This window comes from Mus pahari, chromosome 17, assembly GCF_900095145.1.
Source record: "Mus pahari chromosome 17, PAHARI_EIJ_v1.1, whole genome shotgun sequence".
Taxonomy (NCBI): domain Eukaryota; kingdom Metazoa; phylum Chordata; class Mammalia; order Rodentia; family Muridae; genus Mus; species Mus pahari.
In genome coordinates this window covers 14237639-14253753 of record NC_034606.1, presented here as the reverse complement: position 1 = coordinate 14253753, position 16115 = coordinate 14237639, and the positions used below count along the sequence as shown (strand labels likewise).

At 34.2% G+C, this 16115-nt stretch overlaps 1 protein-coding gene across 5 annotated transcripts in view; it reads left to right on the top strand.

Annotated features, from left to right (window-relative positions):
• Window positions 1-16115, top strand: part of Csmd3 (CUB and Sushi multiple domains 3) — a 1165720-nt gene that overhangs the window by 884458 nt on the left and 265147 nt on the right. For all 5 annotated transcript variants that reach the window (XM_021216672.2, XM_029547950.1, XM_029547951.1 and 2 more), the window contains 2 exons: window positions 6866-7004; window positions 8912-9099. In XM_021216672.2, coding sequence (XP_021072331.1) covers window positions 6866-7004; window positions 8912-9099 — 327 coding nt within the window. The remainder of the gene's footprint in view (window positions 1-6865; window positions 7005-8911; window positions 9100-16115) is intronic.

Here is a 16115-nt window from a genome sequence, read left to right as displayed (position 1 = left end):
GAGGAGGAGGAGGAGGAGGAGGAGGGGGGACGAGGAGGAGGGGCAGGGAGAGGCCAGCCATGAGCATGTGGGGAAAATGGGGCAAAGGGACAAGAAGACAGAGCAAGAGCAATAGAGTATGAGATGAGCAAGAGAGAAAATCTTAAATTTAAGTAAATTGTTCAATATTAATATTTTCTACTCAACAAATGTCATCTTCAAGTTAACTTACAAAATATTTGCACCAAGCCAAGCTTACAGTGCTTACCTACATTTTTATTCATACACCTTTCACAATTTCATTGCACCACAACAGCTTCAGGAGGGATTCTACAACTTGCTCACTCACTATTGGATTTAAAGCAGTCAGGATAAGCAAATTTAGCATGTTTTCAATGACAAGCCTTATTTTGGTTCATTTATACTCAGCTTCTAATATATTATCGAATAAGTTTCACAGCAGTCTCTTTCTGAATTTCATGTAGAATTAGAAAGCATGTTTTTAGTACCTCAGTCAGCAGCAAAGGAACTCAATGAATTACCTGGGCTTGTTTGCCTCCATGTTGTAACAGCTTATGTAAAAGTTGCAAAGTCAAATGCATTAGTTACCTCTTGTTTTCCATCCACTGGGAACTTTATCAATAAAATGAGGAAATTACTAACTCTGATCAACCATCTTCTCAATGAAATTAAGCTAAGAAATTGTATTTTTACAACACATTTTCTATACCTTATAAGTAGGCTTTTAAAGCATAAAAGTCTCTAACATTGAAGCCTTAATTCTTCTTGCAGGCAAAATAGTAGTTCTAGGTCTCTTTTGTAGATAATAGGCAGGAACCAAGAGTATAGAAGAGGCTTAAAATCTAAGACAAAATAATGACAGCTTGTTCAGATTTTGATATATTTCTTTATGTAGCCAATTTACTATAGCTATGTTTTTCTATTGCTCTTTATACACTGTTGAAAGTTTTACATTATAAAATATTGCTGATTTATATTTATAAAATCTGTATCAATAAAATTAGGTAAGGGGAGCTATTTGAGAAATTTTTCTAAGAAAAGGATGGAAAAATGTTAAGTATATTTTCTTAAGGTATGAATATTCTTATTCACTACTTCATTAGCCTGTGAGACTATAAGCAAATTGAAGCTCTATATTCTAATTGAAAGTTTATTGCATATCACAAATATATGTTATATATTCTCAAAGATTTAACAAAATATTATACTTTTTAGAAAAATAATGAAATTCCATAAAAATTGCTGATAATTATTATTAATAGTCCAGGATATCACTTGATAGGATTTCCAGGACTATAACATTATACAATATTATATTCTTATGTAAAATCCTAAAATATTGAACAGAATTATACTGAACCTAAAGAAAAAAAACACAACTCAAACTAAAGTAAGTTTAGAGTATTCTGGAGAGGCTGTTATAAAATTCCATTTATAAACTGCGGTATGCTCTAGCTATAAGGACCTGAATCTAAGGGAGACAGTTGAGCACTAAATCTTACTTATGTGGAGCAGGGTGTGGAACATTTTTGTATGGACTATGGAACTGAGTATTATTTTTTTGGCAAAGGATAAGATAGCTTCAAGAAATGATATGCATTAGAACTTCTCTGAGGAAGAAAATAACTTAAAAAACTGTCTGAAAAATTGCTCAGGCTGCAGAAAGCTTGACCCCTACAACTGATAAGAAAGAACTCCATGATTGGAAATACTATGACAAAGATTAAACCCTGAACTTTTTAGAAACTCTGCAAGTATGTGTCTCAGACCTCAGAGAATAAAGCATTTTACTTGCATGTGAGAAAAAAAAAAAATCAGCTTCATAGCAAGTACCAAACAGAAGGACGTCATCTTTAGAGAGTTAATAGAATTCATTCCAACAAAATTGACAGTGTGAAGATTACTTTGACATTGCCAGAGGGAAAGTAGCTGCACTCAATATGAAGGTAAATAACAAAGACATTAGTGTGGGCGGGTTGCTGAGAAAGACAGTACATGAATAAAATTGAATTGGCAAAAAAATTAAGAAGATGGTAAAATAGATTCATAGCTGCTGCTCGTGTTTCTGTCACACACACACACACACACACACACACACACACACACACTATACTCAGAACAAACAAATCGTGCATGTCAAGATTCCAGAGAAGCCAAATGAAATTTAATTCATGGATGCCTTTGATTTTATTTTGGGAGTTTTATGATTAGACATGTAAGAAAGAAAAACCTAATGGATTTCTAACTGCTATTTAAAGTTGAAGATGTTTTAAAATAATTTTTATGTATTCATTGGCAGTCTAGGATTTATAAATCAGGGAGTTTTACTCTCTGGTTGGCTCTGTTGGATTTTCCCATAGAGCCATAGCTATGAAATACATAAGGGAAAATTTGATAAGGTAAATAATGTACTAAAAAGAGGTTAGCAGCCCTCATCCCTAAAGAACAGGAAAGTCTTCAGCAACATCCAGTAGGATTATGAGTATACATATAATTAACGTTCTTTGTTTATGAAGAATGCATTCATATATGTACATATGTATTTGCATATAATTTCTAGCAGTGCAAAGATTATTGTTTCAAGTAGCAATAAAGAAATCTGAAACCAAATTGATCCCATTCTATACACATAATCCCACTCCGTAACCCACCTTAAAGAATTAAAATGCTCATCATTCTATTTTTGTATGCATAAAACGTGCATATTTGCATTTGCTATTGTACACAGCTTTGTATATCTTACGTATTTGCTCAGCATTCATACATGATTTTAAAAGTCCTAAACAGAAACTAAGCTGTTATTTTCCACAGAACATTAAACCACTCATTAGGCTATACATTCATTCATATAGCTGTTAACCATTCTTTTCATAATCATTATGAAGACCCGTTAGCATGTCAACAAATATTTGTAGAAACATCACAAGCACCTGGAAAAATAACACTGTATAAGAAACCATCTTGACTTTATATGTAAGCGGTGAATGCTGACACATGACGATAGTATGCAAATGAAGAGACCATGAATATACAGGTTGGCTGCATGAGGTTGCTAGTGTCTCATAGCATGTTCAGGAAAGCTGAGGCTAAGTCTACCTCAGCCAAGAAGAAAACTAAACGTTTTTAAGTGTTCCTAGAGTCTGTGATACATTTCAAATTGTGAGTGAAACTACAAAAGTACACACATGAAAAACATTTCAAAAATGAGGAATTACATGAAGAGAAAATATGTAGAATTATAAGATACTTAGGGCCAGCATGATGACCCAGTAGGTTCAGGCGCTAGCTGCCAGTTTTGACCTCTGAGTTCAGTCCCCAGAACTTACATGGGAGAGAGCGAAAAACAAATCCAGGGAGTTGCCCTGTAACCTCCCTAAGTCTTGGTATAAATACACAAAATAAATAAATAAATTAATTAATTAATTAATGTAATTTTAAAAGTAATGTTGGTAGTATTTTGAATATAACATATTTATCCAAAGTGATTGTTGACAATATCACAAAGGGAACAGAGGTCAGGTGAGGCAGATGCACTACAACTGGGGCATTGTCTTTTAGATTTTACAGAACTACTACTGACTTAACATTTCTGTACTATGGTAAGATATTTACACTCAAAAGATAATTGTTGGAAAGAGAAGTCTGTCATTTTCACAATTCTAAAAGGAAAAAAAAAGTATCAATTTAGGTCAAGAAGTAGCAAGTAAAGAAAGTGAAGCATATATATGACATAGAGTCTTGATATATCTCCTTGATATGTTAGATAGGAAGATTTGCTAAAGAATGTTATACTCCATGTTTAGAAATACACATGGTGCCTGGCAATGGTGGCTCAGGCCCGTAATACCAGCATACCAGCACTTGGGAGGCAGAGGCAGGCAGAATGTGACTTAGGCCTGACTGGTCTATAGAGTGAGTCCTAGGACAGCCAGGATTGTAACACAGATAAACCCTGTCTTTAAAAAAAAAAAAAAAAATTCTTGGCTCCAAGGTCAAAGACAATGTTAATATAGCAATTTAGCAATACGCAGAGGCATTTTGACTTGAGTATTATATAACTTTTATATTTTATTATTTATGTGCCAATAGATTACCAGGTAGCAATAGCTGTAATACTTACGTGATTTGTAGTTCTGCCCAGAATTAAAACAAGATGAGATAGGAAAAGGAGTTTCCCATTATTAAAAAATGAGAGATAAATTCATGAATGTCAACATGTTCAATACAGATGATAGTAACAGAGTAAAAAATACAATGTAAACAATGCTGTATAAGAAACTCAGGAGAATACCCAGGCTACAAAATGAAGTAGAAATTTTCATGGCAGAACTGAAGTCTATGCAAATTCACTAGAAGAAATTGGACATCACATCCTAGAAAGTAGCTCATCAGATTTAAGGTGATGTCAGCATGTTAAAGGATAATTATGAAAAGCAAGGAAACTGAGTGGCCCTCAGTCAAATTGTGAACTTAGACAACATTGACACTGAGTTGACAAGATCTTGCCTTGGAGTTGAAAAGGTTTGTAGACAGAAAAAAAATCAAGGAGATAGTCTTTTCAGAAAGCAAAGACTAGAAAAAGACTTTTGGCTCTCCACATATGAAAGGTACTTGTGCCTTTCTGACAGAATTCATAGTACTAAATCTTAAGAGTTTTGCCTCAGGATTTATACTCAGGCACACTTTTTTTTTGCTATGACAAAAGAACAACAATATATAGAATAAGTTGAATCTATATTCTATATCCCAGATAGAAAAATCAACAAAAGAATCTGTAGTAATTGCCTATTTTTATCAATGAAGGAACTTTATTTAAGGAAAAATCATAGATTCATCGTAAGGTTCTTGAAAAAGCAAGCTCAGTTCCTAGATTATTACTCATTTTTACTAAATTATTTTTAAAGCCTCTTCTATAAGTATAAAAATGATATAAGGGAAGCTGTGCAAAGACAGCGAAATTCCAACAGAATTTAATACGCATAGACTTTTTATTTAAAAAGTATTACTTTGTAGGTGCAGAAAACAGAGAACACTAGAATACATTGAAAGAGACCATTGTAACAGGGTGAACATTGTCGGCCTAGTCTTGCATGTATTGTAAGAGCAAGGAAAGAGGAAATTCGCCTTTACAGAAAAGAATCACCAGAAATAGAAGAAAGAAAGAACACATGATATATCTCAGAGTTATTGGATGGCTCAGAGCATGTTGTACTCTGATGTCAGTTTCTTCTCAGGAATATCGGACGCTGGTGTGAAGCTGGAGATAGGATAAACATCAGAGGCCTAAATTTAAAAGGGAAGCTTAATCAAAGCTTGGATTACTAAAATTTTATTCAGGCTGGTCAAGGAATTTGATGAACAACTGATCCTTGGGGCGGGAGGGCTTTGCAGGGTCTGGTTTTGGTCTTCTTCTACAGAGATTATCTACATCGTAAGTTTCCAAGTTATCTGATGGGAAAGTATGATTTCTTATAATAATTTCTTTCCTTTCAACAACAAAAGGCTATGGATATTACTTAAACATCAGGGAAAATTAGATATTGCTAGGTCAAAACACTGGGAGGATAGAAAATGCCCTTATGAAGTTACATTTTATTTGTGAAAAAGAAGACATAGGGGAAACTGTAAAGTAAATAAAGGCTCTAGAGTACAGGAGAATTCAGGTCAGGCTGAGGGTATGTCCTTTCACAGAAGGACATTTTATTTCCAGATTCAGCAGACATTCGAGTTTGATGTATTCTGTCTAACCACTTACTAGCATATGCTCAAACGGTAGAAAAAGATGCAAGGAGTAAGGAAGCAGTGTGGGATCTCAATCTATACACAAGGATGGTGGCATGAAGAAACACAAGGATGGATTTTACAAATTACTGAATTCTATTGACTCTTGCCTCCTAGAAGGGAATTTCCTTTTCCCTCAAACTCAACATTTGCTGTCAAAGGATCTATTTACCTTTTGACTGAATTAAATCGTTATCTAGAAAAACAATTTTAAAAGTCAGACCAGAATGCCGATTATGTAGATGGAATCATAGGAATATTAGAATCCTCATACTACACTATGTTCTTCTCCATTCTTCTTTCTTGCCACCAAGGTCACATGTTACTTTTTAAAATATAATCATATTCCTTAAAAGGAAAAAAAAATCTCAGAATCTACCTGGAAACTATTTGTGCCTATCCACTGACAAATTACAGGAAATTATGTCTAGAGCAACAATAGAATCTGCCGTAATTGCCTATTTTTATCAATCAAGGAACTAGATTTTAGAAAAAAATCATAGAGTCACAGTAGTATTCTTGAAAAGCAGACTTGGTTCTTAGATTATCACTTATTTTTACTCAACTATTTTTAAAGCCTCTCCTGCAAATATGAAAAAAATGATATATGTGAAACTGTGCAAATATGCTGAACACTAGAATCCGATTCATTGAGTACCATTATGTCTTGTATGAGGAAGGATATTGCTGTGTAAGTCAAGCCTCCCTTATACTGGCTTTGAAGCCATTTATTATTAAAGGTTTTGTTTTACTTTGCTTCCTTTTTTTTTTTTTTTTTTTTTTTTTTTTTTTTTTTTTAGTAACTTTCAGGTTTCTTTCCAAGAAACCATGGAGAAACCATCTTTTAATCCCTCCCCTGACGTTTTTCAGTTTACTTGACACAAATGAAATTTTTTGTCCTGTGTTCAATATTTTAGTGAATTCCTTAAAAGGTACACAGCCTCCCGGCATCCCAGCATCCTGTGCTGTTAAAATGAAGTGTGTGCAATCTCACATACCCTCAAAGAAATGTTTTCACAAATATTGACAGCTAATGGATTTTATTAATCTCTTAAGGTATTTTGTTTGCTTGTTTAAATTAAAGCACCTTGTGGAGGCAATTTAACAGGATCTTCAGGCTTTATCCTTTCGCCAAACTTCCCTCATCCGTACCCACACAGCAGGGACTGTGATTGGACCATCAGTGTCAATACGGACTATGTTATCTCCTTGGCATTTATCAGGTGAGTTCCTAAACCTTTCTGTGTATAAAATCTTTTCTGGTTAGTTTGCTCTGGCATTTGTACTTGGTAAGTTGTTATTTCTTTTAATAATGAATGCCAACACTAATACTTTACAGTGCATGATTTAAAGCTCTTGTTCAGAGACCAGCAGTACTGTAGGGCGGGGGTGAAGAGGGTGAGAAACTTCACCAGATATCCCGGGTGGGAATGATCCAGAGGTCTATTGCATAATAAACTTTGATCCCAATTATTTTTAATTTCTCTCTGTACTTAATACCACTAGTTTAAAAAAAATCAGCTGCTTTTTTTATTCTGTAAGATTAAGCAGTCAGTGATTCAATGTTTTTGGTTTCATATTTTCTGCAACAAAACTCTTTTCTGTTGCAGTAGTAGTCCTGATTTGGAAGATTCTAATTGCTTTTCTTTTCTTTCTTTCCTTCTTTCCTTCTTCTTTTTTCTTTTCTTTTTTTTTTTTTTTTTTTTTTTTATTTTCAAAAGGCAAAGTTACAAACCCCTGCCACACTCAGTAGCCGTTCTCAAAGCACAAGAGATTGGCAAGATTTTTTTTTTTTTTTTTTTTTTTTTTTTTTGTATTATTTGGAAAAAAAATAAGAAGACTTGGTTTCCTTATGGGAAACCCATATTTTATCACATAGTATGACGTATTTTGATTTAAGATTAGGGGATGCAGGAGCTGGAATTTTAGGCCAGAAACAGAGTTGTCAACCTGCACAGACACAACTCGAGTTCAGGCGCCAGTACCTCAAAGCAGGCAAGATAAGGCTAAAGATTTCAGGGGAGCGGTGGGAGGATAGGTTACATGTTTGCAGTGTTTAAAATGCCAGAGTCCTTCTGAATTGGAAGTTTTCTTCATGCTTACAAGCTTTGCTATAACCAGTAAGCTGATTCTAAGAATCACAGCTGTTATTTTTATCTCCAGTACTTTAAAAAAGCTTGGTATTTGTGTAAAATACTAAGCTCAAACATAAAATATTTTCTAATACATTGAAGCCAAGTTGTAAAAACATGTAAGTTGAAGTCACAAAAAGTTAGCGAAATATGGAATTGCTATTTTTATAATTCATATTTGTTAATATGAATACTATATTTACAATTCATGTAATTCATATCAATTCAATAATGTATATTTGTTGATTCCAAGACAATGAGAGTGAGATGGTTGGTTATTGCAGAACATTATTACAAGGACTTCCATGGTAAATAAGATTATTACTCTCATTTTTTACTATTGAAAAAAAATTGCATTTTAAGACAATATAAATTATCAATATGTTGGATACACCACTTTCCTTCTTATAAATTAAATTAGCATTGTTCTAATAGAAAAATATACACATACATATTTTCATCAGAACAGAATCAAATAGAGTATTTTACTGAGTAATTTAAAAGCAATATTTACATTTATTTTTTATTATGATAACTGATATATTTTAAAGGGCTGTGTTTTCATTAGCAATGAAAAGAGTTTTATTACACTTTTAGTATATAAAATACATGGCAAATTAAAAGCGAATATCTATTTTACTTTACTAATGTAAAGCATTACAAAATAATGTGTAAGTTAGAAAGTGAAGAAATAAAGCTCAACTATATAGCTTATTCCCAAGGCCATGCCATTTCCCCAGATATCCCATTTACCTGGGGTTCCTCTTACATATGCTTTCAAAATGTGCCTTCTAAATATCAAGACGACTTTCTCTTTCCTACTGCTTATTGGTTAGTCATGGCCAGTACATGTTTTGTTCTGTTCTGTTTTGTTTTGTTTTGTTTGTTTTGTCAGATAAACTTTTACATCAGACTTATTTGTTAAGATCTATTGTTCTTTGGCTCTACATCTGCTTTGTTAACCCTTTTAGTAACATCCCCTCTCCATTCTGGTTCAGTTTTAGCATAGAACCAAACTATGACTTCCTCTACATATATGATGGCCCAGATAGTAATAGTCCATTGATTGGAAGTTTTCAAGACAGCAAGTTACCAGAAAGAATAGAGAGCAGCTCAAATACCATGCACTTGGCTTTTCGGAGTGATGGATCTGTCAGTTACACTGGATTTCATTTAGAGTATAAAGGTAAGTGTGCACATTCAATCGTAGCATCCTGATTAAACTGGAATTATGTTTATGGGGTAATAATTTTGCACTGGATGTTGCTAGCTTTAGTTGTATGTGCTGTGTAGAGCTTAACTCACAAAAGAACTCTCAATGTGGTTTCCCATCAGTGAGAAGGAAATTAGCATTTCTCTAATTACTGTCTCAAAGATATGTAAGTGGCAAACAGATTGCTAATTAGTATATTGTGGTAACAGACTGAGGCCACAAAATATTGAAAGATAAAAGTTACTTCATTGGAAGGACTTAGGTTTTATTAAAGTATTTTATTTCCGAGATTTCTTTCAGCAAAAGAGAACAAAGAATAGAATTCTATTTCAAAAATGTTTACTATTTTAAATATTTTGATATTAATAAGAGCATAATGTAGTGATAGCTATATCTGAAAAATAATTTTATAGTTGTTTATAATGTTCATTGATATTTTATAAATTTTGTCTTCTGAATCATAGACTATTTTATAACTTAGTGATTAATAAGATCTTTTTAAAGCTCAAGTTAATACATAAGATATAAATTGTATTCATTTTTTGGGGGTTTCCATGTGGTATTTTCATATAAATATGTATCATGTAATATTTAAATCTGTCTCCTCATATACTTTATTTTTGTAGATTTTGTAAGTGTATAGCTGTGCAGTGGTGCAGTCACCCATGTGATTGGGAACTGAGACCAAAGGAGAGCACATTGTTTGCTGCTCTTCTGCTTTCTACCTTTCTCTCATTAGATAGGGTCTCTCTCTAAACCTGGAACTCTAAAGATTGCCTAGCCTAATTTCTAACCATCCTCAATATTCCACTTCCATCCCTTACACTCAGTATTGAGGTCCTAAGTTGTCTTGCGGCTTTTACTAGTGTTTTAAGAATGCAAACCAGGTCCCTGTATATCCCTAGAAAGTGTTCTTCCTCACTGAGCCAGTGACATAGACCCAACAATAATTTTAGTAACAAAATTATGCAGAAGAAAGTAATTTTAAAGCATCCACCCAATGAATACAGTTGATATAGTAGCATATCTCTTTACAAAAACAGTCCTTTATTATTGTTTTTAAAAGTCAAATACCACATATACAATGTAAATTCTTTTTCTATTTGGTGTCAGATCTGAGGTTCTTCTGTTTATAACTTCTGATATAAGAAACTTCCAAAAATTCTGTTGGATCTGAAAGTAGAAAAAGGGAAAGTTCATAGGTCAGCAAGTAAAAACATTTATTATCATTTGGGAAAGCATGCAAAGATGCCAAGGCAAGTGACAAATCCTAAGCATAAGTATGGTTAAAATGTGATTTCAGTTGGAACTTGAGCATTCTGTAGATCATCCATTCTACAGGGTTAGGTAATAAATTGCCTGTCCGTAGAAGAGTGAACCAGCTACTTGCACAGGCAATATGTATTTGGGGTTAGAGCTCTTTATTGGAATTTCCTGCAAGTGTTTGTTGATCTGAACCTGAAGATGGCAAGATTGTTTTTTCATAAGTTGGCTAAAATCATAATTGTGGACTCCACAGTCAGTGGTATTTATAAGAGTTGGTCTTGAACACCATATGACTATCTCTACTGAGAAAGAGGGTCTCCCTGCCCCACCTGGGGATCCATCCCATATATAGTCACCAAACAGAGACACTATTGTGGATGCCAACAAGTGCTTGCTGACAGAAGCCATCATAGCTGTCTTCTGAGAGGCTCTGCCAGAGTCTGACAAATATAGAGGTGGTTGCTCTCAGCCAACCATTGGACTGAACACAAGGTCCCCAATGGAAGAGCTAGAGAAAGGACCCAAGGAGCTGAAGGAGCTTGCAGCCCAGTAGGAGGAGCAACAATATGAACCTACCAGAATCCTCAGAGCTCCCAGGGACTAAACCACCAACTAAAGAGTACACATGGAGGGACCTGTGGTTCCAGCTGCATATGTTGCAGAGGATAGCCTTGTTGGACATCAGTGGGAGGGAGCCCTTAGTCCTGAGAAGGCTTGATGCCCCAGTGTAGGGGAATGCCAGGACATGGAAGCAGAAGTGGGTGGGTTGGTGAGCAGGGGCAGGGGGTATGGGATAGATGGTTTTTGGAGGAGAAACCAGGAAAAGGGATAACATTCGAAATGTAAATAAAATATCTTTTTTTTTTTTTTAAAGAGGGTCTCCCTACCCTTTGCTAGGACTCTGACAAATAGCTGGGAGTAAAATTATAATCAACTCTTGGAATAGCTTTCAGGCATCCTTGCTTTATAATTCTTTGAGAGTATGTCATTTCTTCATTCTCACTCCTTCCTTCCTCTAAACCTTCCCATGCCCTCTGACCCCCTGCTCCCATTCAGATTCATGGCCTCCTTTTAAGCCTTGTAATTTTAAAGCTTATGTCCTCCCAAACCTGGACTTGGTGTTTAACTGTTCCTTTTTTGAGTTCATATATATATATATTGATACTTTCTAACTGTGGCATCTTGAATACATATCATCCTATAAGCTTATATATTTGAATATTTAGAAGGTTCAGGTGTAGCCTTGTCGAAGAAAGGGTTTCACTAAGGGTGAGCTTTGAGACTTTTAACAACCATTCTAGGCCCAGTCTCTCTTTTACTTTCTTTCCCTGATGATGAATGCAGCTCTGAGCTACCACTCAAGCACAACGAGTATTGCCACACTCCTATCATGCTTCCTGCCATGATGATAATGGACTAACTGTAAGCAAATCCCCAGTTAAATGTTTTTCTTAATAAGAGTTGTCTTGGCCATGATGTCTCTTCACAGCAGTAGAACAGTAACTAATGCATCTATTATACTATCTATACTCATACAACCATTACATTCATCGATAATATATTGCTGGTTTTCTTTATTCTTTTAAGAGTTTAACAATATTATTTGTGTGTATTCATATGTATGTATGAGTGTGTGTGTGTGTGTATATATATATATATATATATATATATATATATATATATATATATATAATTATACTCCTGAATATACCTGTATTATAGTTATTTTCTGTTTTGTTTCTGATAGATAGGTTATTCTAATTTTTACTGCTGCAAAGGAATCATGTAGAAAAAAACATTTGTGGATCTTCATAACTATATATGTAAGAATCTTACTGAGACTTTTGTGTTTGGGGTAGCTGGACTATTGAGTCAAAGGGTATAAATTCTTCAAATTAATTGCGTATTGCAATGCTTTAAAAAGTTATTTTGAGGTTTTTCCCATTCACACTAAACTTCAGAGGGTTAGAACTTGAGAAATGTCTGAGATTTGAAAAGTCAGTTACTTTGTGAATTTTAACGATGTTAACCTCACGTTTATTAGGTTACTGGTGTTTTATAAATTCTGCCCAAGAAGTATTAAGTTGAGTCTATCTCTCTCTTTTGCACATTGACAGCTTCTTGTTGGATTTGTGCATTGTTACAGTCACAAAATTTGTAATTTGTTTATTTTATTTATAGGAAATGTTTTATGTTATGGGAGTTCATATGGTATCTATATCATTTATGTTACAATTAATATTTGAATTCCACTTTTGGTTAAAATTGGGCATCCTTCTTTATCTCTGTGTTCCTATGTTGTACAAGCATCTAAAATTTTGTATTATATTTAATTTTCACTTTCCTTCATAATTTATAATTTTTATGTCTTATTTGAAAGTACCATTCGACAAGACCACACCAAAGTGTGCATGCTATAGTCCAACAAAGAAGGGGAAAGAAAATAGTCTCAAAAAGTAGAGGGAGAGAAGGACCTGAGAGGGAGAGATGAGAGGGGAAGAAAACAAGGTTCTGGTTCAGATAAGGAATGAGATGGGGGAGAAGTGCAGAGGGTCAGGAATTTGAAAGGAGGTCTTTGCAGTGAGGGAATGGGAACTGAAAGTAGCCACTAGAATGTCCCAGATGGTTCTCAGGACCCAAGAGGGAGGACGTTAGCTGCAATACCCAAGAGGAGATAGAACTTGTACAGACCATATCCAGTGCTACTCATCCACCTCAAAAATATTAAACCAGATTGCTCCTGTCAAAAAGGAAATGCAGGGACAAAGAGTAGAGCAGAGACTGGAAGAAAGACCATCCAGAGACTGCCCCACTTAGGAATCCATCCCACATGTAGACACCAAACCCAGATACTATTGCTGATGTCAAGAACTGCTTGCTGACAGGAACCTGGTATAGCTATCCTTTAAGAGTCTCTGCCCCTTGGTTCTGTGGAGGTTCAGTGACTAAGCATAGGGGAATGCTAGGGCACTGAGACAGGAGTGGGTAGGTGGATGGAAGAGCACCCTCATAGAGGCGGTGGGGAGGGAGAGGATAGGAGATTTCTGGAGGAGAAACTGGGAAGGAGGATAACATTTGAAATGTAAATAAATAAATAATCTATTGGAAAAAGCTACTTTAAAACAGAAAAAAGTGCTAATTTCATTTCAAAGTTTCATACATGTCTTCTTGTAATTATTCCAGTGTTTAGAGCTGTACTTTCCAATTTACAGCCATTAATTTATGTGTGTTTATTTTCTGTAGAACAATACTCTAATTTTATGTTTGCTGTGTGACTAATCAAGTGCTTTAGCACCACTTTCTAAAAGATAATGCCATTTCTGTCGACTATCATGTCCCTGTGTCATCTTTTAGCTTTCTAGTCTGTTCCACGGGCTACTGTTTTGAGTTTCAGAACAGTAGGACAGCCATGAAAAGTGTACTTTATTTAAGTCAGATTATTATTTTTTATTGGTGTGTCAAAGTATCAACAGTTTTGATTAAAACAAGAAAATGTTTATTTTAGATCATGTCTTCAGTGTTTTCCAACCATATTACCCTGGCTACTGAACAGTGGTTAGGCAGGACTATCGCCTTAGCTGCAGACATTGAGTTTCTCACCTCATAGTAGCTTGGAAGCAAAGAGAAACAAGGGAACTTAGTGTGAGATGCAGTCACAGTCCTTCAGGGCATGTGTCAAAATATCAACAGATTTGATTAAAACAATATCCCTTGCCCTGGTTTACCTGCTTATCCTCACCTCCTGAAATTTCAACAACAGCTCCTTCAACTGCTAACTAAGCCCAAAGCAATGAGCTTATAAAGAATATTTAACCAGAACAGGTTTAGTTTAGATTTTTGTGGGTTTCTTTTGTTGTTTTTTAAAATTTTGTCCTTGATGCCTGTCACAACATTTTCAACCTTGAATTTATTTTTAGAATTGAGCTTCTTCTACACATCACATTTGATTGCCACCATGTTGAACTAATAAATCATTTAGGAATAAATTGATGTATGACATTTAATCTTCTCATCTATTAATACAACCAGTCTCTCAATTTACTCATGTTTTCATTAACATCTTTCAGTAATGGTTTATAATCTTCTCTATAAGTTCTTTCACACTTTAATTAAAATGTCATAGACCTAACAGGTAATAAGCAATGTCTTTATTATTAGATTTTTCTGATTGTTCTTAAGAATGAAGACATACTGACAATATTTCTTCATATATTTCAATTTTCTTAAACATTTTATTGATATAATATTTTTGTAGTAGTTTGGTCGGTCCACATAAACAGAGTTACTTCTGTTTTTTTCTATTCTGTTTCTATTTCATTTCTATTTCTTTGCTTTTTAATTATCTGTTTTGGAATTTCAGTAACATGGTAAATGTCAGCAGTTCTCAACATCAATCATGTATTCTAGATGATAATTTTAAATGACCTATGTCAAACCTGTAGGTGTGATGGTTACTCTTGATTGGGAGCAATGCTAATAAAGACTTTTTTTTTTAAATACCTTCTATACTCAGGCTCATTTTGAGTAAATATGCATTAAAATCATTTTCTTCTGTGAATAACATTTTTGAAAAAAAACAAATTTAAGTAAATTGCCTAAAGTCTTATGACTTATCAGAAACGTGATTCCATTTTTATCCCAATAGTCTTATCTCTTATCCATTGAGTAGTGTTACCTTAGGGTATTATTTGAAAGTTATAAGTCCCTTCTTCCTATAGTCTACTAAAGGCTTCCACATATACTAAAAAAGGAATCGTAAGAGCCAAAATGCTGTCCAGTTTATTCACATCCTGTAAGTTTATTCCCTAAAGGGGTCATACACAAGGGAACTATGAAATGATTTGTTTGTCACTTGATTGATTTTGAGCATTGCAAAAGAATTTTTATTTAGCTATTTGTTTGCTTGCTTTCATGTATGATAATTAGGAAAACATTATAGTAACATTCTTGGGATGTAAGCACCTTTAGAAATGTATTGCTCCTCTCTGTTGTTTGAATATATATATATATATATATATATATATATATTCAAACAACATATATATATATGTGTGTGTGTGTGTGTGTGATATATGGTGAACAGCTTATGCATACACACACATACACACACACACACACACACACAAGGTGAACAGCTTATGCATACATCTGGAAAGAAGGAAAGGAGGAAGGATGAGAAAGATGAGAGAACTAAATAAGGAAGAGGTGTCATTACTTTATACCTATATAAGGTTCTACTGTGGATTCTAATTTAGGAAACATTGCCCAAAAGCTGTAGAATGAAAGATACAGGAATAGTATCTCATAGAAATGCTCAGGGCAACTGTGTCAATTGACTGTAGCATAGTTACTCTGAAAACTAAGCCTCTCTTCCTCACAGTCCTCTCAAATATTATTATGAAACAATTTTCCATATACCCTTGCAATTCTACAGATGAAGCCTATATGCCTTATCTTAGCTAATTCAAATTCATGCTTACACTTAGTGTGCATTCTATAAAATGTAAATTAAAACATAACAGAAGAAGCTTAGAAAAAATTTATCACCTAATATATTTTACTTAGAAAATGAAAGAAAAAACTCATCCTTCTTGTTTTTTTTTTTCTGTTTTGCATAATGTATCTTGGGCATTCTAAGTTTCTGGGCTAATATCCGCTTATCAGTGAGTGCATATCTAGTGACTTCTTTTGTGATTGGGTTACCTCACTAAGGATGACCAAGA